Source organism: Peromyscus californicus, unplaced genomic scaffold (assembly GCF_007827085.1).
Source record: "Peromyscus californicus insignis strain IS unplaced genomic scaffold, ASM782708v3 Scaffold_20__1_contigs__length_68692818, whole genome shotgun sequence".
Lineage (NCBI taxonomy): Eukaryota > Metazoa > Chordata > Mammalia > Rodentia > Cricetidae > Peromyscus > Peromyscus californicus.
This window is the reverse complement of record NW_026294503.1, coordinates 53,676,811-53,703,416: the sequence shown is the minus strand read 5'-3', so window position 1 is coordinate 53,703,416 and position 26,606 is coordinate 53,676,811. Positions and strand designations below refer to the sequence as shown.

General features: G+C 47.7%; 1 protein-coding gene across 1 annotated transcript in view; it reads left to right on the top strand.

Moving 5' to 3' along the window:
- Ttll8 (tubulin tyrosine ligase like 8) overlaps nucleotides 1-25,669 on the top strand; it is a 65,617-nt gene extending 39,948 nt beyond the window's left edge. Inside the window, exon 14 of the mRNA XM_052748603.1 lies at nucleotides 24,588-25,669. Coding sequence (XP_052604563.1) covers nucleotides 24,588-24,620 — 33 coding nt within the window. The 3' untranslated portion in view covers nucleotides 24,621-25,669. The remainder of the gene's footprint in view (nucleotides 1-24,587) is intronic.
- The last annotated feature ends 937 nt before the right edge of the window (nucleotides 25,670-26,606 follow it).

Here is a 26,606-nt window from a genome sequence, read left to right as displayed (position 1 = left end):
GGTGAGATGGCTGGCCGTGTCTGCACCCGGCGCTTCACGTGCCGCCTGTTATCTGGCACTGGCTCAGAGCGTGTCAGGCCGGGCCCCCACCTTTCTCTGTTGACGTATGCTCGGACCCCATGCTGTATCCCTCTGCCTAGTTAGTCCACCTCTCTCACTACCTCCCAGCTGCCTGGTCCTCGCCATAGCTCTCCTTGCCCGCCTGCCGTCTGTGTCCCTGGATGGGAAGGTTTGGAGCACTGGCTTTTGGGGGCCACCTTTGCAACTATACCCTAATGCCAAGGATGGCGAATGTGATATGTGGCAGGTGCTTGGCCCTTGCTGGGCACAAGTGTGTGCTGCCTGTAGAGGCTCTGGATGGGAAGAGCATGTGTGTCAGCTCCCATGCCTATCTATACCTGGCCGTCCCATATGGGTAACTATGTAAAAGTATCTCTAGGAACCATCTGGCTATACACACCTAGAGACCTCTTTCTGTGGAGAAATGTCAACAGAAAAAAAATTAGCTCTATCTAACAAGCGGTAGAGGGTCTGCCACGGTGAACCACACACTGGTACTAGAAGATGTCTCCCTAAAAGTCAGGTCAGCAAGACCATGATTCTGAGGATTCTAGAGAGGGTTTCCCCTCCTGCAGTTCCCAGGGTCCGCCAGTGATCTCTGGTGACTGGTGACCACATCCTGTGTCAGTCTTGACACAGGCCTATTCCTCCCACGGGTCTGCTTAGGACTCCCTCCGAGAAGGAGAGCCATCGTCGTGTTAGACTCCCACCACGCTTCAGCATGACGTCACTCAGTGATGACATCAGCAGAGACTCTATTTCCAGACAAGAAAGGTTCTGGGTGGACATAAATCTGGGGGGGGGTGCTTCACCCCATCTCACCACATTGCAGGTGTAGACTGTGCTGATTCGCACTCTGGCCAGCACCCCACAGGTGGGTGTTGCTGCTGTCACGGCTGCTCTTTCCTCTTGTAAAGTGTTAGTGGGCTTCTTGTATGTTTCCACTGGACAGTGAAATGAAAATTAGCAATCGCCACATGTTTAGCAACCACTTTGGTTTTTTTCTGGAAAGTTCTGGATTTGCATCCAAAGAATCCCGGGTCCCACTCCCTCTTACTTGTCATAGTTTCTGTTAGAGACTCCCCTTTTTTCCATTGTTTTTTGTTGCAAATATTTCCTACACTATAACTTGTCTTTTCACCCCTTTGTGGTATTTTCTTTTTGTGTAAAAACATCTTAACTGTAATACAATCAATTTAACCAACATCTCTAAATTTGGTGATTTTTTTTTTTTTTTTGGTTTGTTGATGAAGGACTCAAGATCATAACAGTAACCCAGGAGTATCTGCTAGTAATGCATCTCCTAGAATTGGATCATTGTTAGCATGAGGCAAGGTCAAATAGATTTCCCAACAAAGCCCTCTGGAAATCCTCTCCACTTGTGTGGTCGCCTTTGCCACATGGTCTCTGGCCACATACACAGGCCCGTCCCTGCCTGTGCCAGTCTGCCTCAGTGGTTTACTCATCTCTCTTAGAGCAATGCCACAGTGTCTTCATGCTGTGGCCTTCCTGCTTTATGCAAATCTCTTCATCTTGTTCCCTCAGAAACTGCTGAACTGGTATGACTGGTACCTCCATACATATTGTAGAATCGGGCTATCACTAGCAAACAAACACCAAGAGGGAAAACTATTAGAATTTTTGGAGGGCATCAAGTGGAATTTGTACATCAGTTTGGGTAGATCTGGCTTCTTTATCATGCTGAGCCTTACAATTCATGAATGTGGTATCTCTCTTCATTTGCTCATCCTTCAGTGTCTTCCTTTAAACACCCATATTTCAAAAAAATATTAAAAGATGAGTATCTTATATATCTGAGTGTTTTGCCTACACGTATATATGCGCAGCATGTGCGTGCCTGGTGCCTGTGAAGGTCAGAAGAGATCATTGGATCCCCTAGAACTGGGGTTATGGATGGTTGTAAACCACCATGTGGGTGCTGGGAACTGAACCACCATGTGTGTGCTGGGTCCTCTGCAAGAGCAGCAAGTGCTCTTAACTGCTGAGGCATTTCTCTAGTCCCTAAACTCCCTAAATGTCCTTAAAATGACATTTAGTTATGTAGCGTGTGTGTGCATTAAGGTCAGAGGACAACTTGCAGGAGTCAGTTCTCTCCTTCCATCATGTGGGTTCTGGGGATCAAAGTCAGGTCATCAGGCTTGGTGGCAGGTGCCTTTACACACTGAGACACCTCTCTGGACCCTACACTAAAATTTTCCTTGCTCTTTTTTGGCAGATTTCTTTCTCTGTATATTTTCTTTGTAAATGGTATCTTCTGATAAATTTTTATTAAGTTTATAAATTATGCTCATTTTATAGAAATACTACTGACCTTAAAAATCACCATCTGAATAAATCTATTAAGTTATTTAAAGATTCATTGGGTTTTTGTCATGAGCTTGCTACGTCAGAAACACAGACAAACACATCTGTCAGAATTTGTTAACTAACAATAAATTCACAGAATGTGGCTGTTTCATTGACTGCAACCTGCTAGATACTTCTGCTACCCTTGATAACCCTGGTCAAGGCAAATATTTGTTCTTTTATTTCAATCTTAATTGCTAATATTACCTCTCCTATCACACATAGTAAATATATCTGATATGTGTGTGGCGATATACATGTATGTCACAGAATGACGGGAACGGGTTCAAAGGCGCCGTCAGTTCAAGAGTTTTCAGAAGCCAGAAAGCAGGGGTGCGTAAGAGATGCAGAGTCTGTGTTGATACGATAAGGAACCAAACAAAGTCCAGGAAGAAGCTGGAGTCCGGATACAGGGTGAGAGTTGAGCTACAGGCCTGAGTCCAGCTGTGGAGGTCAAAGGGCAAAACTAGATCCAAACAGGAAAACAGGAAGACGAGCAGGCGGCAGTTTAAGAAGGTCATGTCAGCGGTGGAGACAGAACATGGCTGAAGCCTCTGAAACCAGAGGCAGCCGTGTATCAGTCTGTGCTGTGAGGGTGGTACTGAACAGATGACATGGCTCACGTGTCCACTCGTGCTAAAAGTCATCCTCCATCCTCAAAATGGAATCAAAAGCTGCTTGCGAAGTGGGGTCTCCCAGAGTAAGACACAGCCTGAAATGCCAGTTTTACACAATATGGAGTAACGTAGAGCAGGGCACAGCCTAATAATAATGTTTCGAATGTTTAATTAGACCATCTATTATATTTCAAATATTTAATTAGATTGCCATTTTCTTTTTCCTTGAAATTATTCTCATTTGTTTCTTTTTTATTATTTTATTTCACTCTCCTCGACTTTATTCATCTAGTCATTGTTCTCAGGTGTATATAAGCCAGTCAATCATAATTTTTATTCTTGCACAGCTCATTGTGTTTTGACTCGTTTTTTTAAAGTCAGGGCTTGGGGTGGAACTTCACACAAGCTGGGTGTTCTTTGCTTCTCTGTTGCTGTGATAAAACACTGACCAAAAGCAACTTGAGGAAGGAAAGCATTTATTTGGCTTACAGGTTCCAGTCCATTCTCAAGGGAAGCAGAAACTGAAAGCGGGACCCTCCTTGGTTTGCTCAGCTGTGTTTCTCATACAGCCCAGACCCACCTGCCCAGAGATGGCACTGCACAGAGTGGGCTGGGACCCTCCTACATCAGTTAGCCATTAGGAGAAAGCATCCCCCGCACACACGCCCACAGGCCAATCTCAACTTAGGTTCCGGTCTTTCCAGGTATGTCAAGTTGATAACTAATGCTTACGTGAACCGAAGGCAAGCACTCTACCATGGAGCTACACCCTTAGCCCTTGGGTTATTTTTATAATGAAATAAGAAGCTGGAAACAGTGAACTCAACTCCTCCTGCCCTCCCATTTCTCCCCCTCACCCCAAGCCCTCGTGTGTGTGTGTGTGTGTGTGTGTGTGTGTGTGTGTGTGTGTGTGTGTATTCAATCAACATTCTTTTAACTTTTTTTTTACATTTTTATTTAGGAGAGGGGCATGTATACCATGACATGAGAGTGTGGAGGTCAGAAAACAACTTGCAGGAATTCTCTCTCTCTTTCTACTGTGTGGGTTCTGGGGACCCAAGTCAGGTTATCAAGCTTGGCAGCAAGTTTTGTGTGTATGTGAACACTGAAAATGCTAGCTTGTGGAGATAACAAAAAAAAAGAGAACTGTTTTCGATAGTGCTTAAAATAATACACACCCCCACAGGTGGTGATGCACACCTTTGTTCCCAGCAGCAGAGGCAGGAGGAGCTCTGTGACTTCAAGGCCAGCCTGGTCTATATAGCAAGTTCCAGGACAGCTAGAGCCACATAGTGAGACCCTGTCAGAAAACAAACAAAACAACAGAAAAACAAAAAAGAACATATAGGAAAGTTTATGAACTCACCAAATCACCGGTGATCTAGCGCTTACTGGGTAGATGTAAGAAAGTGTGCTGTTGGTGCTACACATCTCTTGCTCTTCTGCAAAATGTCACTTCAGGGATGCTTTGTATGTATTTCTATGTGGTGGTTTGTACTTACAGTATATACTGTGGATATCTTCTCCCAGATTGTACTTCCGATTCTCCTGCCTCTACCTCCCAAGTGCCAGGATTGCTGCCTGAGCCAAAACGCCCAATTTTATACAGTGCCGGAGAGCAAATCCAAGCCTTTTTAAATGCTAGATGAGCAAACTACCAACTAAACTACCCCCAGACCCCTAAACTCACTCTGTAGACCAGGCTGGCCTTGAACTCACAAAGATCCTCCTGCCTCTGCCTCCAGAGTGCTGGGATCAAAGGTGTGAGATACCATGCCCAACCTTTATTTTGTTTTTTAGTTATATGTGTGTCTATGTGTGGGTATGTATGCATGTATGTAGGTGCTCACAGAGGCCAGAAGAGGGCAGCATCACATCCCTTGGAGCTAGAGTAGTTCTGAGCCATCCGATGTAGGTACTAGGAACCCACTTTTATACTCTGTAAGAGCAGTATGCCCATTTAATCAACAAACCTCTCCAGTCCTTCTACTGGAGATCTTACGCATCTCTGATGAGATTTTGTTAACATGATACTCTAATAATGCTACATGTGGCGTCATCTCTGAGAATGTTCTCATTGTTTTTTACTGGTATATAAGATGTAACTGACACTCATTTACTATGTCCAGCTCTGCACTCGATTGCTGTCTATAATGACTTTCATGTACATTCTTTTGAGTTTATTATGTAAACAACCATCGCTTTTATCTTCCATCCCAGTCCCCAGGCCTCTGAAGTCCTGGTCTTTTCCGATCGCACTGGCTTCGCTCATCCTTGTTGTCTAGCTCCTGATTTAAAGGAAATTTACCAAAACTCATGCATGATAAAATGTCCTCTGAGTCTTTATAAGGACTACAGCTGACTGGTAAAGCACTCACCCAGCATGTAAGAAGCTCTGAGTTTAACCCCCTTTTAAAAAGGACATGTAAATAAACTGACACAAATATAGGCATACCACGACAAACAGCCACAAGCCGGAGGTACATCAAGATAGAAAATCAGACTGTCTGCTCCTTGACACAAGGCAGGATAGACAGTGGTTGAATACCTGTGCTGTGCCTTGCTCTACCTCTGTCCTTCAAGACTGTATATAAGCTGGCTATGAAATAAACACAGGTGCTGTCCGGCATTGACTGGCAGTCCTCTCGGCTCAATATATATATACAGGCATACATCGCTGTCTGGTGGTGGCACATGCCTTTAATCCCAGCACTCAGGAGGCAGAAGCAGGTGGATCTCTGTGGTCAAGGCCAACCTGGTCTACAGAGTGAGTTCCAAGACAGTCAGGGTTACACAGAGAAATCCTGCCTTGGAAAAAAACCAAAAACCAAAAAGAAAGAAAGAAAAATGACACCTGGGGTTGACTTCTGGCCTCCACATTTGAGTGCACACATATTCACATGTGTTCAAACACACACACACACACACACACACACACACACACACACACACATACACACACACGAACTTATAAGCATAATTTTTTTAAATGCAGACTGAAATTTTTATACAGCTTTTGTATCCACATACTTATCATGAATGAATGACATCATTTAATTTTTGTGTATGCTAAATCAATTATCAATAGTCTAGGAACAAACAAAATTTGGTTTAATGTTGGGTAGATGGTAGTTGGATTTGGCTTATTGGGTGTAGCTAGAAATTGGTTCTTTTTTTTTAAGATTTATTTATTTATTATGTATACAGAACAGGGCGCCAGATCTCATTACAGATGGTTCTGAGCCACCATGTGGGTGCTGGGAATTGAACTCAGGACCTCTGGAAGAGCAGTCGGTGCTCTTAACCTCTAAGCCATCTCTCCAGCCCTAGAAATTGGTTCTTAATGACAATTTATTTATTCATATCATTGTTAGTTGTTTCTAGTTCAGGTGTTTGCAAATAGAACTGCTGTAGGCTCTCCTCTAGCAATAGGAAGAACATTGGTGGGTCGTGTCGATCATCAGTTACAGCTCATCATGGTGTTATGTGTCCCATTTGCTCCAAGTGCTATGCAATGTAGATGTTCTCTCTGTTTTAGCTGTTCCATTCAGTGTGCCGGCAGAGTCACCTTGTGGCTTCAGTTTGCATTTCTCTGATGCTAATGAAGTTGAGTATTCCATAGCCCATTTGAACATACTTTTGTAAAGTGCTATTTTTTATTTTTGAAAATTTATTTTATGTGTATGGATGTTTTGCTTGCATGAATGCCTGTACACAACATGCATGCCTGGTGCCTACAGAGGCCAGATGAGGGCGTTAGTCCTCTGGGACTGGAGTTACAGACAATTGTGAACCACCATGTGGGTTCTGGGAATTGAACTCACGACCTCTGGAAGAGCAGCCTGTGCTCTTACGCTCTGAGCCATCTCTCCAGCCCACCCACCACCCACCTTTTTTTTTGTTTTTGTTTTTGTTTTGAAAGAGGGTCTCACTCTATAGCTCTGGCTGGCTTAGAAGTGGCTATGTAGACCAGACTGATGGCCTTAACATCCCAGATACCTGCCTGCCTCTGTCTCCCAAGTGCTGGGATTAAAGGTGTAGATAGCCACAGCTGGCTGTAAAGTGCTCTGTTGGCTGGACATGTTTTCTAGTAACCTCCTCTTGTTGATTTGTGTGAGCTCTTTACATATTCTGAACACCAGTTGTTTGGTGGGTGCCTGTCCATGGCCTTTTGCTGTTTTAACATTCTGGGTCCTCTCCCAGCCTTGTTTTCTTTTCTATGTAATGTATGTGTTCTCTATGTATATGCACATGTGGGTGCACATAAACGTGTATGGATATAGAGGTCAGAGGTTGACCTTGGATATTTTCTTCTATGACTATCTTATTTTTTGAGGCCAGGTATCTCATTAAACACAGCACTCACTGATTGGCTCGACTACCTGGTCAAAGAGCTCTGGAGAGCTGTCTGTCTCTCCCTACCCCACTCCCAGCCCCACTTTAAGGCTGTAGGCACATGCCACCATGCCTGGCTTTTTACCCAGCATGGAGACTGGGGCATGAAAAGACTGTCTTGGAGATCTGAATTCAGGTCCTCACACACCTCACCAAACACTTTACCATCTCCCTGTCTTACTATTTAAATGCACAGAAATTATTCATCTCAACACATTTCAATATCTACTTTTCCTATGATTAGCAGTTTTCACTTTGAAAAATGTCCATATAATCCAAAGTTGTGAAATACTTTTGTTTTCTTCTAAAAGTTGTATTGTTTCACTTTTCACACTTAGATGTGTATTCCATCTATCTTGGAGTGTCTGAGTAGAGTACAATATGGAAATAAACATCTGTGGTGATATTTGTAATCTAAGAAATAAAGCTTGCCTGAAGATCAGAGAGACAAAGGAACAAGCCGTTAGAGAAACTTCTCACCACTACCCAATCCTCAGGCTGAATGGAAGGTGGTCTCTTATCTCCAGGAATCCTCTGACTGGATGCTCCTGAGTCCTCAGCCAAAAGGCTCTCTAGTTCCTGTCTCCTCAGGCCTTGTATGCCTTTCTCCACCCAGCCATTTCACTTCCTTTATCAACCTTCCTAGTGCTGGGATTAATGGCGCGTGTGCTTCCCAAATACTGAGGTTAAAGGTGTGTGCCACCACTGCCTGGCTCTGTTTCTCTCCTAGACTGTATCAATCTCATGTAGCCCAGTGTGGCCTTGAACTCACAGAGATCTCTGCCTCCCGGTGCTAGGATTAAAGGTGTGTGCCACCTCTGCCTGACCTCTATGTTTAACTCTGTGGCTGGCTCTATCCTCTGGTCTTCAGGCAAGTTTTATTAGAGTACAAAAAAAGTCACCACATTTCCCCTTTTTTGTCTAAAATAATAAAAGAAGGTGATAACTAATATAAGAAAACTATATATAACAAGTACAATAACTATATGCGATATATACAGTCAATAATTACATTAACAATGTCCAGTCCATAAACATTTGACAAATTCAGAGAAAATACTGTTATCTATCCTATTTTGGAGAGTCCAAAATGTTTTACCTAATTCACTTTCTATCCTAACTTGTATCACCCAACTGAAAACTCTCTTTTGGTGTCTTTGAAACTTATACATTTTACACCTTTAAGTTCAAGCCCATGAGATTGATACAGTCTAGGAGAGAAACAGAGCCAGGCAGTGGTGGCACATGCCTTTAACCCCAGTATTTGGGAAGTACACACGCCATTAATCCCAGCACTAGGAAGCTTGAGATAGGAAGTGAAATGGCTGGGTGGAGAAAGGCATATAAAGCCTGAGGAGACAGGAACTAGAGAGCCTTTTGGCTGAGGACTCAGGAGCGTTCAGTCTGAGGATTCGTGGAGTTGGCGAGGTGAGAAGTGGCTGTGGCTTGGTCCTTTGTCTCTCTGATCTTTCAGCATTTACCCCAATATCTGGCTCTGGGTTTTTATAAGACGACCATTTAGGATTATTCCTGCATCCAACATCCATTGCTTTTTCTATGTAGATATTCAACTAATCCAGGGATATGGGCTGTAATGTGTGCCATGCATGCATCAGCATTCTAAGCTGCAATGCTGCATAAAGCCAGGAGCTGAGCATACAGGGTTATGCCTCCATAATGGGTGTCTGCTTCCCCATTGATTTTACTAGCCAGGCGTCTTTGGCGAAAATGTACACAAAGACCCACTCCAAGACAGTGAGCGGCTTCCAACCACTGTTTCTTATGGGTCGGCTGTATCTCTTCTGGTCGTCTCAGGGAGGACTGAACTGGGCTCCGGGTGTAGTTTCAGCCTGGCCACTCTTGTATGACTCTTCCTCCTGGGACTGGTGGCCCCAGGGCTATACTACTACTTCTGCCATTTTTCCAGGCTGGCATTGCATCTGCAGGAAAAAGAACGAGACGCGTCCCCTCCACATCTCTGAGGCTTTGGAGGTCCCTATATTCACAGCTACAAATTCAGCCTCCTCTTCAGTCACCCACTCACAACTTCCATGTAAGGGGACTGAGTATGAGATGGACAAAGGCCGGTGGAGCTAGATGTTGGGGCAGGAGCTCAGCCTTCACACTCCGGGACCGTGTCAATCTGTCCGAGCACCCAGGTGGCTCAGGTAGTACGTGTGCAAGTTAGGAGCTCACCTGGAGAAGGTGGGTGATGTGGCACCAACCCCTGAGGAAACCATTCCAGCACCAAATGATGCCGGGAATCCCGTGGGTGGCTGGGAGCCTGGAGTGCCCTTGAAGACTTCAACTTCTGACCAGTTCAGACAAGCAAAATATACCTGAGGGCTGTTTTGGTGTGGTCTATGAACTAAGAATGTTTCTTATGTTTTTAAAGGGTTGGAAACAAAACAAAGCAAAATGTGTAACCGAGTCCGCGTGTGGCCCCCCCCAAAGCCTAACATAGCGGCTGTCGGCCTTGGTGCGGATGTTTGTTATGGTGAGCAAAGCTGGATGCGACTCAGGTCAGTTTCAGCTCAGAGGTCCAGACAGAAGCTGCAGTGTGCCTCCTGGCCAGAGAGTGCCCTCAATGGAGCATCTCCCAGTTACCCTGAGAGGTGCCTGACCCCCATGTTGTCAGCATACCCCAGAGGTCGGGTGACATCTAGGCATCATGGCCTCCCTCTCTGTAAGGAACGCAGCAGGAGGCTTGCCTCCATGGGCCACCGTATCTTCTTAAACAGAGGCCTCTGCTGATACCAGGCTGCGCTGCGAGGTGGCAATCCTGTCCGTGCCAACGATAGTCTGATAGTAGGCCGCCCCCTGGGTTGTGAAAGGCAGATTAGTACTGCCTGGCCCCAGTGAGAGCCTGTCTCGCCATGAGCTTCTGCCTGGGTTACCCAGCACGACATGAGCAGCCAAGATCTGTTTCCATCAGCCATCGCCCCTCCAATTAACAGTCTTCTTCGGGTTGGTAAAGATGTAGCAAGGATCATGTGAGCGTGTGCCTAATTGCCAGAGCTACTGGGACCACATCACAGGCACTGCCCGTGCCGAACCCTAAGGTGGTGACGCTTTAAACCTGTCAGGTCCCGATGGAGCCAGCCCATCCAGAACGCAGCCAGACCAAGGCCCTTTGATCCTGTGCTCTGGGATAGGCAGAGAGTGAACGCTGTTTCTCTCAAAGGAGTGGCTGCCCAAACAGCTCGTCCTGCATGGTCTTGACTGTGCACTCCTGCTGGCAGATCCTTCTCCTGGCCATCGTGAGAACTGACCCCAAAGTGGAGGGATTGTAGCAGCCGAGTTGTCGATGACGGGTTGGCTTATTTGGTGGCTGCCTTAGTAGGTAACATGGATGTGTAGGGGACTCAGCCTCATAGCCTGAGAGTCTAACCAGGGTCTGATTTTTTTCCTACTGAGTCAGATGACAGGGAAGCAAACTGAGGGACAGTCTTCAGGTCCTGGAGTCCCCCTCTTTGGAAGTAGCAGCCCTGAACCGGAGACTGACTCCTGAGATGAGAGATTTCCAGTGAGGAACTCCTGCCTACACACTCATAGGGAAGTTCTCATAGGGAAGTTGCGGCAGAGCCAGGCCCCACAGTTCTGGGCCCAGGAACCCCAGTCCTGCCCACACGTGTCACCCAACTCTGTACTGCAGTTCTGAGTTCTGACTTCTCACGGCCCAGTGGGCTATGGCAGGGCAGGCGCCGAGAATTCTGAATCCACTGCTTCCAGCTCCAACAACCCCCTATATAGTTTTCATTCATGCAAGGCTCAGAGCCCATCCGCAAACATTTTATTCCTACAGTCATTTGTCTCAGCCTCTGGCCTGTTTGGCCCAGGCCTAGACCCAGCCATAGCCATAGCCTTACAGCCAGAGTATAGTGACATCATCCCTCAGAAAGGGATTGATCCACAGACCAAGCCTGTCCACAGCCTGTGTTCATAGGATGCTGCTCAATCCTAAACACCAGCTCACTTCTGTTGAAAGCAACACTGGAGGACTCCCCTCACCAAGGGACCCGTGGTGAGAATCCCTGACCCTTCAGTCCCACATCAGCAGGACTGGCATTTGCTTTTCCCATCCATATTTTTCAGCTGCTAGCTACCAGCAGAAGACAAGGCCCCTGGGTCACTGAGGAAGACTTTTGTGACTCCACACAGCAGGTAGCTTGGCACACTGCGTCTTGATTTTCCCCCAGGAATATGTCGTGTTTTAAAAAGCAGAGTCCTAGCACACCTTTCATGAGATCTTTTCTGAGGCATTTGGTAATTTTTGTTGTTTTGGTCTTTGGAGACAGGGTTTCTCTGTGTAACTACTCCTGGCTATCCTGGAAACTCGCTCTGCAGACCAGGCTAGCCTTGAACTTAGAGAGCCACCCACCTCTGCCTCCCAAGTGCTGGGATTAAAGGTGTGTGCCACCTTCGTCTGGCATGGTTTTTAATGCCTAGGAAACGCCTTTCTTTTTGTAGTGTACTATGGAAGAAAACTCACGTGGTAAGGACAGATCTCTGGAGAGCATCATGAGTTCTTACACATCAAGTCTACATGGCCACAATCAAAATAAGGAATATTTCTTCCCTATTCCTCATGTCTGGGAGATGGCTACTGTATGTGTCTCGGCAGCTGCTCCCAAATAACCACAAAAAAACTTAGTATTAGTTATAAATGCTCAACCAATAGCTCAGGCTGGTTACTAGCTAGCTCTTACATTTTAAATTAACCCATTTTTCTTATCTACCCTCTGCCACATGGCTGTACCTTCTTTCAATACGGGACATTCATCTTGGTTCTCTCTACATCTCCCGAGACTCCTCAGACTTCGCCCTTCTTCTTCCCAGCATTCTCTCTGCCCTGAAAATTCTGCCTAGCCATTGGCCAATCAGCTTTTTATTAACAATGAGAGCAATATGTATTTTCAGTGTACAAAGATTGTTCCACAGCAGGCTACCATTTGGCTTAAGTCATCATAGATGGTTTTTGACTGTCCCTCACTTCTAAAGGGAGGAGTCTCACAGGCAAATATGGCTGTGTCTAGCCTCAAGCTGATGTGTAGTGGGATAGCTCTCTTCCCAGTCCCATGCTCATCTTCACAGCTGAGCAGACTTGGTTCCAGTGAGTCGATTTGCAGTTTTTCTAGCCTGCTAGTGATGGATCTATGCTGCTCTGACCATCCCTCTAGGACTCTTCCTGTGACCTATACATTCACTTCTCTTAGTCAGGTGCTCAGGGTCACAAGCAAGGCTTGTATTTCACTTTAAAAAAAAAAAAATTTATTATGTATACGATGTTCTGCCTGCATGCCAGAAGAGGGCGCCAGATCTCATTACAGATGGTTGTGAGCCACCATGTGGTTGCTGGGAATTGAACTCAGGACCTCTGGAAGAACAGCTAGTGGCTCTTAACCTCTGAGCCACTTCTCCAGCCCTGTATTTCACTTTTGTAGAAACCCAGTTTCCACAAAGTGGCTGCAACATTTTACACCCACAGCCCTGAGCATTGTGGGATATGATGGGTTTTGTCCTTTGATAGATATGTGTTTGTTATTTCATTGTGGTGTTTCCTGATGTGTTGGTGAATTTGTATCCCCATCACCAAACTCCTGACATAAACAGCTTAAAGGAAGGAATCATTGAGTTTAGCTCAGGGTTTCACAGGCATCGGTCCGTCATGGCAGAGACACCATGTTTTGGAGCAGGACCGTTCACTTCATGGTAGATAGGAAACAGAATAGACCCATAGCAGGAAGGGCAGGGGTGAGCTGTAGCCCTTGAGAACAAGCTTCCATTGGCCTGCTTCTTCCAGCCAAGAACCACCTTCCATGGTTACACCTCCCAATATAATCTAACTTTAACTCTGGGCTGTGATACATCTCAATGTGATACATCATACCTACCACTGCATAAACCAAGAGCATGGTGGCACACGCCTCTAGTCCTAGCACTGGAGTTCGAAACCAGCCTGGAATATGTGAGACCTTGTCTTAAAAAAAAAATAATAATAATAGTTTTTGACTCCAGGAATAGGATTGGCACACTTGTCAGATCAGAGTCCTCATGATCTACGTCTCTGGAATCCCACTGCAAACATGTCAGAGGTACGCTCCACCGCTCTCCTAGGTGGCTCTTAATCCTGTCAAGTTGACAGTCAATAACCGTCACCCTGGATGGCTAACCATGTTCAGTGTGCCTCTCACTGTGAGGTGCTTCACTAAGCCTTTTCTCCCTTTTTTAAGTTAGGTCTTGTGCCTCTGGGCTTTATATGTATAGTTTTTACACATTCTGTATGGTTACTTGGCAGCTACATGTGCTGGCAACTGCCTTCCCAGTCCGTGGCTTGCCTTTCCCCCTCCTTAGTACTGTCTATCCCTCCCTCCCTTCCTTCCGTCCCTCCTCCCTCCCTTCCTCCCTCCTTCCCTCCCTTCCTGTATTGGAGATCTGACCTGGGCCCTTGCCCATTCTAGGCAAGTTCCTCTACCACAGAACTGCACCCCAGACCTTCCTTGTGATGAAGGTGTACATTATACATTTGCTTGCCAGTGTCCCCTGGTGTTGCTGGTGCTTTGGTGTCCCTTCAAAAATAACTCTGCCTACCCCGTCACAAGGACTCTCCTGTGCTGCTTCCTTGAAGCCTATGGCCTTGGCTTGCACACTGTGGCTTGCTGACCCATTGGGAATGGGTCTGTGTGGGGTGCGGGGCCTGGGCTCATTTGTGCGCTGGTGTCCAGATGCTCCAGAGCTACTATAAAAAAAAAAAAAATGCAGCCTTCCTCGGGTGAGCTGGGGCATCTTTGTCATGAGTAGATTCTGACACCTGTCATCCTAGCATTTGGGCAGTAAAGGTGGGAGGATTGCCACATGCTTCAGGCTGGCCAGGGCTACATAGGCCTGTAGCTTGAGTTTTCCTGCCTGGCCCACAGTCAGGACAAATCTCTGTCACCCGCCAGTCCCACAGCAGCTCAGACCCAACCAAGTAAACACAGAGACTTATATTGCTTACAAACTGTATGGCCGTGGCAGGCTTCTTGCTAACTGTTCTTACAGCTTAAATTAATCCATTTCCATTAATCTATACCCTGCCACGCGGCTCATGGCTTACCAGCGTCTTCACATGCTGCTTGTCATCATGGCGGCTGGCTGTGTCTCTCTGACTCAGCTTTTCACTTCCCAGCTTTATTCTCCTCCTTGTCCTCCCTATACTTCCTGCCTAGCCAATGGCCAATCAGTGTTTTATTTACTGACCAATCAGAGCAACACATTTGCCATACAGAACATCCCACAGCACTTCCCCCATTTTTTTTTTCAAAAAGGAAGGTTTTAACCTTAACAAAGTAAAATTACATATAATTTGGGAATTTGGGCGTAGCTTCTCTTACTACTTCCTGCTGGAGGGGGGTGCTGTATCTTATGGGGATACAAAGAAAATTTTAGAATTCTGGAATAGTCCATGAGGGTGTATTATCTAAGCCAGTTGCCTTCAAATCGTTCTGGATGTTGGATCATCTGGGCCATGGTGTCATTGGAAACCTTTCAGGGGATCTTGGCTGGTCAAACCTGATGTATCTTAATCTGGAACAAATCCATAGACTCTTGCTTTCTGTGGAAACAAAAGCAGAGACTCTTTTCCAAAGCAACATATCCTTATATCCAAATTTTGAAGTCAAGGTACCTTTAAAATATACATTTTGGCATAACTCAACAGCTTTTACAATCAAATGTTTTTCTGCAGTTAAAAATCCCAAAGACAACACAATCCAGATTCTCTGTGTAATACTCATCTTTAGGTGGCTTATTTTTTATATTAATTTTACTGTCTCTTTAAAGACTTTATTTTTTAAAACTATGTACTTGTTTATATAACTGTATATATCACCTTTTTTGTCTCTTTCAAGCCTACGTATATTTTACACACATTTTAAACTATTACATCTGAATCTGTCTTATTGTGAATCCATTGCTTTAAGCTGCAGCAGCTGTGGCTGCTGGCTCCGCCCACCTCAGCTTCCCAACATGGCCGTGGTACTTTACCACCAGCTCTGGGAGCTATCATGGGTCTATGCTTTTATCCAAGCAGCGTGAAGCCCAGAAACCTCTTTTTTTTTTTTTTGTTTTGTACTAGCAAAGTCTAAATCCACCATGCAGCTTAATGTGCCACTTGCAGAGGCCTCATTCCCGCCATTCTGCAGGTCGAGTGCACACGCCAGGAACCCGCCAGTAGCTCAAACCGGCAGCTGCTGCTCATTTGAGAGAGACAATTAGGAACTGTTTTTAGCTCCGTTTTAGAATCTTTTTTCTCAGTTTTTAGATGGAAACTCTTGCTACCACGTTGGACGCCATTTGTAGCTTGAGTTTTCCTGCCTGGCCCACAGTCAGGACAAATCTCTGTCACCGGCCCTGTCTTGAAAAGCAAAAATAAGAGGGGGGTGGGGAGGGAGATAGTTCCGCGGGTAAAATGTTTGTTGTGTGAGCATGAGGACATGAGCGCAGGTGCCCAGCACCAGGTAAAAGCCAGGTGCAATGGCACAACATGCCTGTAACCTCAGCTCTGAGGGCAGCAAAGACAGGATTCCCCGGAGCTCACTGGCCAGGCAGTCTAGCAGAACTGTGAGCCTCAAGTTCAGTCTCAAAACAAACAAAACAAAGATAGTGCAATAGAGAAAGATACCCAACACCAATCCCTGTCCTCTGCACATGCCCACATGGACACATGCACCTGCATACACACACACACACACACACACACACACACACACACACACACACACACATCACACACCACACATATACCACACACCACATACACACACAGTAGACTCTTAACTGGGCATGATAGTGTACACCTGTAATCCCAGCACTAGGGAGGCTGAGGCAGTATGATTGCTGAGAGTTTGAAGCCAGCCTGAAATACATAGTAACCTTGTCTCCAAAGAGAAACAAAAACAAAATCAAACAAAACTCTTGAATGAGTCCTGAATTTCAACTCTTCTGCTCTTTAGTCTGTTTAGCAATTTTATGACAATTCCACGTTGCCTTAGTTACTGTATTTATTTGTTTGTTTCTATTTATTTATTTTGGTTTTTTGAGACAGGGTTTCTGTGTGTAGTTTTGGTGCCTGTCCTGAATCTCACTCTGTAGACCAGGCTGGCCTCGAACTCACAGAGATCCACCTGGCTCTGCTTCCTGAGTGCTGGGATCAAAGGCGTGCGCCACTGCCACCTGGCTATTAATTTATTTTACTTACTGTATTTTAAAAATAGATCTTGAAATGTAGTCATACGAGTTTTCTGCTTTTGTTTCTTCTTTCTTCAATGAGTTTTGAATTTTCATGTAAAGTTCAAGATCAGCTTGTCAACTTCAAAAAGATCTTAGAGATTTTTACTAAGATCATATCAAATCCATAGTTCCCTTTAGGAAGAACTGGCCCCCCACAATGGAGACTTCCATTCTATGTCGAGCTGTATCTCAATATTACTTAGGCATTGGTTGCTTTATATATACAGTATTTAGTGCATAGGCATTTTTCATTAAATTTGTTCTTAAGTATTTGATGTATGTTGATACTTTTCTAAATATATTTAATAAATAAACTTTGATACTTTAAAGAATGACACTTGGAATTTCATTTTCTAGTTGTTTGTGGCTTTAACACAGAAAGCACAGTTGGTTGTGTACGTTGGCACCATGGTCCCTGAGTGCTGGTGAGCCCACTTCCTAGTTCTGGTACTTTCTAAATACCTGTGGATCTCTAACTACCGTGTCACCTGCAGCTTACCCTCTTTTCTTGATGCTCCCATGCCTTTGTGCATTACTCCAGCACCGTAAGAGTGGGCACACACCCCCAGGTGCCAACCTGAGTGACAAGCACGACTATGCAGAGACAATGGACCTGCCTGGAAGGAGCATTGCAGACAAAATATGCAGGCTGCAACCAACTGTCACCAGAAAGGTCACGGAGACAGAGTTCCAAAGGGGAAATGAGAAGTGATGTCGGGACCAGTAAGTGGAGAGACTAGGCACATGGAACATTTTCTAAGAAAGGTCTCAGAGCCCTCTGCCAGCCCGTGATCCCAGCAGAGTGTCCTGAGATGGTACTGTGTGCAAGAACCCCCTCCTTCACAGCATCCCAGCTTCAGTGCTATCTCTTTCCTTGTTGTAGTTTGACATAAATAACTCTTTTTTGTTTGTTTGTTTTGGTTTTTCGAGACAGGGTTTCTCTATGTAGCTTTGGAGCCTGTCCTGGATCTCACTCTGTAAACCAGGCTGGCCTGGAACTCACAGAGATCCGCCTGCCTCTGCCTCCCGAGTGCTGGGATTTAAAGGCGTGCACCACCACTGCCCGGCTAATAACTCCATTTTTACCCTGACAACTTTCCCATGTAGTAATGGCTGTGGGTTTTTCACAACTCGACCTTAGCACATGGGGCCGTTTCTATGTATAGGTCACTTGCCGAGAGCTGGCTTTTGGCTTTAGTTAGGAGCACGTCTGAGTTTATCCTGCATTCGCCTTGCCATAGTTGTCCCTTATTCTAAGAGTGAGGCACTGTCTGATGCACGTGTGAAGCCAGCCTTGTGTACCTTGTCACTCCGAAGCATGAAGCAAGGCCTTCATTTTATCTCTAATATTGATTATTGAGCTTTCCATCCCATACCCCATCTTGACTAGCTCACCAGCAATCCTGTCTAATTTAATTGTACCTGAAAAAAAAAAAGTTAATGCAGTGGTTTGGAGTATTATCAACTCAACCATTCCTGACTTTCACTACAGTGGTTTCTTTGGTCCCTGGGTCCTCTGGATTCCTTCCTGTTGCTGTGATCGAACACTCTGACCAAAAGCAAGTTCGGGTTTATTTGACTTACACTTCCAGGCCACAGTCCATCACTGGAGGAAGTCAGGAACTCAAGGAACTCACAGGAACTCAAGCGGAAACTTGAAGCAGAAACCTTGGAGAAAGACTGCTTGCTTTCTCCTTCCAGCTCGGGCTTGGCCAGCTTTCTTATATAGACCAGGACTCAGGGAATAATAGTACTGTCCCCTCCCCTCCCCATCAATTAATAATCAAAACAATCTCCCACAGACACGCCCGCAGGCCGGTCTGACGTAGCCAATCCTTCAGTAGAAGTCCTCCTCACAGGTGACTTGAGTCTGTGTCAGGCTGATTCTGCTGTCCTCCTGAAAACACGTTAGCATGGGGCTTCTCTTCCTTTACCTAACACGTTGCTTGGTCAGACACCGTTGCCTGTGTGACTTCTCTATGCGACTTTTCTTCCGAATTGCTTCGTCGGTTAACTTTGTAAATATCCCGTTCAGGACAAATACCACGGAAGTGCACAAGAGCTGAGTGCCGTGAGTAGGGTCGGATTGGTCGATCATATTTTAGACATGTTTCTGCCTCCCGCGCGGCTGCTTCCTGTCACCTTGTTCTGTCAGTTACTGAGCCCGATCAGCGCCTCTGGGGACATGCCAGTTTCTCCTAACACGTCTGTTCGTTCCCACTTTATTGCTAGTCGTTATTTTATTTACTTTGGTTAGAATTTACTTGTGTTTCTCTTTCTTCGTTCTCTAATCTCACGCCTTAGACCAGTGGTTCTCAACCTTCCTAATGCTGGGGACCCATTTAATATGATTCCTCATGTTGTGGTGACCCCCAACCATAAAATTATTTCATTGCTACTTCATTACTGTGATTTTGCTGCTGTTCTTAATCGTAACATAAATATCCGATATGCAGGATATGCGACCCCTGTGCCCACAGGTTGGGAGCCTTAGACATTTCTCAATCCAAAACGGACAGTGTATTTCAACCTGTGCATTCAGTGTTTACATTCCCTCTGTCTAGCTGAGCTCTACTGAAAGTCATTGCTCACAGACGACAACTTCAGCATGGTGTAGCCTCAAACAGCACATGCTAGCTTCTCCACAGGTTCTGCAGGTCAGGGCCAGACAGGCCACCTGGCCGTTGCTGCAGACCGACCTCCTCAAGTAGGCCATGAAAGTACAGAGACAAGACTTGGGCCTTCGTACACCTTTGATCCCAGCACTTGGGAGGCAGAGGCAGGCGGATCTCTGTGAGTTCGAGGCCAGCCTGGTCTCCAAAGCAAGTTCCAGGAAAGATGCAAATCTACACAGAGAAACCCTGTCTCGAAAAACAAAACAAAACAAAACAAACAAACAAAAAAGACTTGGGTCTTGTGGCCCAGTGGGACACCACCCCACAGCAGTCACCGTGTTCAATTGTTCCCGTGCCCATCCTGAACATGTGCACAGGAGGCAGGCCACAAGAGCCACTGGAGCATCTACCACTGATGCCATTGATTTCCCACCAGCCACCCGTGCTCGGTTTTCTTTCTCTGATGTTTACTTTTTTCTTTTCTTTTCTTTTTTTTTTTTTTTCATTTTTCAAGACAGAGTTTCTCTGTGAAACAGCGCTGGCTGTCCTGGATCTCGCTCTGTAGCCCAGGCAGACCTCGAACTCACAGAGATCCACCTGCCTCCACCTCCCGAGCGCTGGGATTAAAGGCGTGCATCACCCCCGCCCAGTGACTTTTTTTCTTTCCTGAGATAGGATCCTATATAGCCTGGACTGGACTCAAACTCTCTGTGTGGCAGAAGAGAACCTTAAGCTTCTGATCCCTCTGTCTCCCGGAGTGCTAGGATTGCGGACATGCACAACTACGTCCAGTTCATGCAAAGCTGAACCCAGGACTTTGTACCTATGAGGCAAGCACCCCACCAACTGAGCCACGCCTCCAGACTTTCTATATTTCTCTCATTTCAGTGTTCCTGGTTTAGAGGTTAAATAGTCTGTCCCTGGTGGTATAGTGGTACCTGAAAACACTCCTTACCAAATTCCAAAACTTTTCCCTCCTACCCAGATAGCCTAAGAGCCTTGAGGCTTAGAGATGTTCCCCTGGCAGCGATCTTGCTGTGGTTGACAATTGACTAACACTTGTGTGTGTGTGTGTGTGTGTGTGTGTGTGTGTGTGTGTGTGTGTGGTAGTGGTGGTGAGGCTAGGATGGAACCCACAACTTCATGCCTGCTAGGCAAATTTCTCAGAACTGAGTTACAACCCAGCCCTGCAATGCCTCTTATGCCACAGATACAACGCTGGCCTTATCCAGTCTGTTTTCCAAGTTTGCCTGCCTATGAACCTCTGGCCTTCTGCAGGTTCACGTGTCCCAGACTCCCAGGGGAGAATGCTTTGATTTGGCTCAACAGCATCCCTCGGTGAGGTTCTGGGACATTCAGGTGACTGGATGGTCTCCAGCTGCTTCTCACACTAGTGCCGCGCACAGACAGGCAACAGCCACCTGCTCTCAGCACACCCTCAGCGCACTCTACCTGCACAGCTCTGCCTGCTTTCAGAAAGCCAGCATTTGCAGGGTGGGCAGCATGGTTCAGCGGGCAACCTGCCATGAGTCGTGACGACCCGAGTTCGATCCCTAGGACCCACACAGTAGAAGGAGAGAACTGGCTCCTTTGGGTGTCCTCTGACACCCACACATGTGCCGTGGCACTTGTGACCACATGTGTGCACACCAAATAAAAGTACAAATTTTAAAGAGAAAACCAACCCCACTGTCATCATCCTGTCCTACAGTAAGCTGTCAGTCTGCCAACCTTCTAGTCACCTATTCGTCCAGGCATGTGGCTTATTTACTCATCCTGGATTGCCCAGGATTTCCTTTAAACTGTGCACTGAGCTGCATTGTGGTGGCGCATGACTTAATCCCAGCGCTCAGAGACAGAGACGGGGGATCTCTGTGAGTTCAAGGCCAGCCTGGTCATCTATATTATTGTTTGAAATATTAAGGCAACTCCATGTAGTTAAAAGGGAGGTTTATTTTGTGGGGTAACTTACAAGTGAAGGGATAGGTTACAGGGTCCGGGAAAGGTGAAGCACAGTCTGGCGGTGTTCTCTGGAGAACTCTGCTCCGTCTACCTCCAGCGTCCAGGATCCAGGAACCAAGAGAGTCAGCACTTCCAGATCTCAGGTCTTAAGCGCTCCTGTCTCAGCTCTGCCTCGTAGGCATGACAGTTACCAGAGGCCTCAATGGGGGTAGTACTTCCAGGACAAAGCTGGAACAGCTACCCACTACACTATATAGTGAGTTCCAGGCCAGTCGGAACTACAAAGTGAGACCCTGTCTCAAAACAACAACAAACAACAGTGTACTGTCACCACTGGCCAGTTAGAAATCTCTTCAAATCTGGCCTTCATCCCTGCTCTCCCTCCTTCACTTTGACCTCAGGCTAGCCTTTGCTAACCCTTCCTAGTGGCTGCACACGGTCCTGGTCTCCACTGTTTGAGCTGCCTGGTTTCTGTGTCGCCCTTGGAACGGTCCCCTGCTTCACTATGCTGTGAATCCACAGATGTCAATCTCTACTCTTCTAATATCCATTTCTTACAAGTTCCGCCTGTGGGGCTGGGGATGTCACTTAGTTGGTAGAGTCCTTGCCTAGCATGCAGGCGGTGCTAGGCTCCATCCCCAGCAACACATAAACTCCAGGAGGTTGAGGCAGGAGGATTAGAAGTTCACCATCACCTTCGGCTTCATAGGAAGTAGTTCAAGGGCAGCCTAGGACACAAGAAACCTTGTCTCAAAAGAGTAGCGGTAGGACTTGTGTTTTAATAAAATTACTAAGCCGGGTTGTTGCTCAGTGATAGAGAACTTGCCAGTGGCAAGCATGAGGTCCTGAGTTCCATATCTGACCACACACATGCATGTCCACACACATGAATTACACACACACACACACACACACACACACACACACACACACCTACCTTGTGGTCATCTTTTAGCTTATTTTCCTTTCTTTCTTACTTTCAACATTGCGTTTGGAATTATGGAACTTATGTCCCATGTCTAATTGTGCAGCGATCCTAACTGTTTTGCCCGGTGTGCTCCTTCAGCAGTGTCTACCCGAACTTGCTCATGTTTACTGTGAACTCTTTTCTTTAACAAATCATTAGCAGAGGTCATTTGCATTTCTTCCTGGATGTGGGTTCAACCTTCATAGAATAGTCTGCTCCATTTGTAACCCAGCCACCTCAGGCATCTCTCTACTTCTCCACCAGCCAGATAAGACTTTGTCTTCAAATCCACAGGCAGGCTGACTTGGCATTCCCTTTTCTACAGATCTCTCCTTCAGTTCTTCTCGGGATCAAGGGTCAGGGTGCGGCAGTGGAGGAGGTACAAATAACCTTTGGTGGTTTCTGCTTTCCTGGAGCAGGGATCTCTTTCCTCCAAGGGATGCCCTTCTGTCTCCCATACCCCAGGAGGCCTCCTTCGGCCCTGCATGACCTTCCCAGCTTTCTGCTCTGTTGGTTTTCTCTACAGCTTTCCAGCAATGCTTCTCCTACCTTCTGCCCCATGTTGGTTTGGTCGGGACTCCCGGGACCACTTATATGGATGACTCCCCAAGTCCAGGGGCCTGCCTCCTTCAGTGTGCCTTCTCAGCCATTATTAGAGTCCTGGCTGGTGGTGTTCCCCTCCACACTCCCTCCCTCAGGAAGGCCCAGGCCCCTTGCGTTGCTCAGGCGTATTTGCCCTGCCATGGCTCCTTGGCTTGGAGCTAGCCCATCCTCCTTTCCCGACAATCCCTATCCGAGAGGACACACACTTTACAAAGTACAAAGCTGCTGCCACCCTTGGCCTTGTTCCTGGTCACCTTCTAGCCTGGCACCCTAAGGTCAATGTCTTGGGACACATGGGGCAGGGACTTGGCCCAAGATGACCCCTACCTACTCCATGTGCTGGCTGGAGAGTTGCAGAATAAGGACTGTTGGTTACCCTTACCTTCATCATCCCTCGGTCCCCTGTGCCCACCCCCATCTTGGTCAATGCCAGGACTCATCATTCAGTTCCACCCAGGGCATGAAGGTCTGGGGCTGTGTCTCCTGGAACAGCCTGGACACTAGGTCTCCCCTGGCCGCCACCTCCAGGAAGGCCGGGGGTGGGCAAAGATCTGGAAGGAAAACTGGAAGAAAAAGGCCAGTGTCAGGACCAGTAGGAACCTTCCCCAGGAAGGTAAACCTCCTGGAGATAGGAGAATGTTGCAGCCCTCTTGTGCTCAGTGAGCCCTAGATCCTGCCCTCCGGTGTCCAGTGTCCAATAGGGCAGCTTCCTCCCGAAATGGGAATGGCGCCTTCCCTTCTGTTCCCAAGACCAGCCCTATAGTGTAGCCCAGAGACACAGAGCCCACCCACTCCTTCTGGCTGGGACTGCCCATGCCTTGGCGGTGTTGAGGGGGTTGGCAGGTAGAGAGGGACAAAAGGGGGGCATCCCCAGCCTCTGTGGTCTTCACTGCAGACTCTACCTCCACTCCTCAGCCCCAGTTTGGGTATTGAGAAGTCTAGGTTTTCTGAAAGCTAGTAAAGGAGACAGGTGGCGTCCATAAAGTGAGTGTGTTCGGGCGCCTGCTGGCGCTAGGCTTTCGTTCTCTGGGTAGAAATGGTGTGAAGCGGGTGTGCCTTATTACAGTCTGCCCTAGGAACAGGGTCTCAGGAACGAGAGGAGTCTGGTGTCTTGGATGATGGGCGTGGTTTCATAGTACAGTGGGTGTGGCCTCAGGGTGCGATGGGTGTGGACGGTGAAACGTTGGTCCAGGAGTTCAGATTCACCGGGGCAGAAGTGACTGGCGCAGGAGGCATAATTCCCCACTGGCAGCGCTGGTCAGAACAGATGGGTGGGGTGGAGAGGTAGGGAAGGAGCAATGGTACCTCAGGCAGCCGGATGGTGGAGACAGTGGCTGTGGCAGTGGATGTTGGGGGCGTCGGGGACGGGAGTAGGAGGGGCTATAGGGCGGGACGGCGGTGGAGTTGAACAGTGCAGGGCGGCAGTGAGTTGGGGGAATGATGGCCCGGAGGTCCAGAGGTACAGGGATTGTGCTGTGCGGGCGTGGCAGTGGGCGGAGCAAGGTGTTGTAGGCGTGGGAACGAGGCGGTGGATGGTGACAGAGCACTGGGGGATGTGGGATGGGGCGTTGGGATGGGGTAGTGGACGCATCAGTGGGAGAGGGGAGTGGGAACAAGTTGATGGATTGAGGCAGTGGGATGGGGTAGTGGGGGAGCGGCAGTGGGCAGGGCACCGAGGGGCTGTTCCCCGTCGGGCCAGCGGGGCGGGTCTCAGCGCCCCTTTCCTCGCAGGGCTTCCGTGGGACCACCAAGCGCCGTGCCTAGTTTGCTGTGGCTTCCGCCCGCCCCGCCCCTGCAAGCTTCTCCCTGCGCCTAGATAACCAAAAGGCGCCTTCTGCTGCTTGGGGCGGCGGGCGGCCAGGCAGCTGGCGGAGCCCGTGACGAGGACCAGGATGAGGACCAAGACTGGACCGAGACGCCCCCAGATCATGGCTCGTCTCTGCGGGAACCGACACATAGACGAGGGACCTTGTATACAGAGCTATTTTAGAGAAATTGTGATTGCCACCATGGTATTTCTTGTGGAGCCCCACCCTCTCCTGTACCCACATCCCAGTCCTCCTGCTCACTCCCTGGGCAGACATTCATAAGCCTGTTAACTCTGATCCCTGCTCTGGCCATGAAACAGAGGAGAGGCAGCCACCCCTGGCACCATGACGACCTTTCCTTTCTGAGGGTCGCCCCTTTGCTACTGGGTGTCTCCCACCGGGGAGGGTCCTTTGCAGGACACCCATTTATTTACGTATTCAACGCGTCTAGGGTGTGCTGGTCCCCATGCTTTGCACTCAAGCATGGGTGCTAGGCAAGGTGGATCTCTTAGATTCTATGTCATGGTGCAGTTTTGAAGCCCTCTGGAGCTCAAAGGACCAGGCAGTCTGTGGACACCCAAGCATGGGAAAAGGCCCAAGTCCTCCCTAGAATAAGGCTGATGAGGGGTCCTGACATGGTGAACAGAACCAGCTATTGGGGACATTGGAGGTCTGCTATTGTATGAATATGTACCCTAAAAGTTTGTGTCCTGGAAACTGTCCCCAGTGTAACCATCTTGAGAGAGGAGACCTCTGCCAGGGCCCTTGTGAATAGATTCATCCTTTCATGAATTAACAGGTTGTCTTGAGGATGGCTTTGTTTTAAAGGCAAGTTCCCTCAGGTACACTTGCACAGTCTGCATGTGACACCTTCCACATGTCCTGACATCGCACCAAGCCATCACACACACACCAACACCCAGCATCAGTTGCAAGCCCCATACCCTTCAACTTCCTAGCCTCCAGAACCATGAGTCAAATAAAACTCTGTTCTTTATAAATGTACCAATGTGTGACATTTAGTTTTGAGAACAAGAAATGAGCTGAGAATGTTGGAGGTGGGCAATGTCCCCGTGGCCTCAAGCTGGAGAAGGTGGCAAGGGGCAGAGGTGAGGGCTCGTTTAGCTAACACTAGCCTTCTTTCCAATGTTCTCTCTCTCTCTCTCTCTCTCTCTCTCTCTCTCTCTCTCTCTCTCTCTTTCTGTGTGTGTGTGTGCGCGCGCGCGTGCGTGCGTGTGTGCGCGTGCGCGCACGCGCGCGCGCGCGCGCCCTACCCTTGCCTCAGGATAAAGTCCACTTAGAATCATTCACAGCCCCCTCATGGCATTGGGATGACACGTTCAGAGCAGCAGATGTGTCTGTCACCTGGCAGCCAAGACTCATCTGAGCTGGCCATAAAGGTTACCGTCCTGACAAGAGTCGACTCACGGGGGTCTCCACCCTTCTCTTTACTCCAGTGGGAATGCCCATGAGATCATTAGAAGGCCTTTTGCCCAAGGCACAGCAGTTTCCACTGGAACCCCCAGATTGCATTGCTGTAGCAGGGCCCAGAGTACAGCAGGGTCTTTCAGAGCCGGCCTTCCTGGTTGTCTCAGTCACACCCATTGCTGACCACATTTCCACACAGAGGCTGTACTAGACTTTCTCTCCCGGGGACTGTGGCCGCAGGCAAGCAGGGCTGTTCTCTCCCTGTTTTCTTTCCTCTCCAGCAGCACAGTGTGTGGCTCCAGCAGTGACCACAGAAGTCCCCACCCACCAAGTGCTGGTCTAGCCCCGGTGATTTAGGGCCTCGTTCTGTGGGCTCTGGCACTTTGGGCTAGGCTGGCAGAAGGGTGGGGTCCCTAGACAAGGGTGAGGTCAGACAGTGGGTCCCAGCTGTGGCCCCTGCTTCTGATGCACGAACCTGAGTCGCCCCCCCCCAACTCAGCATGCTTTATTGGTC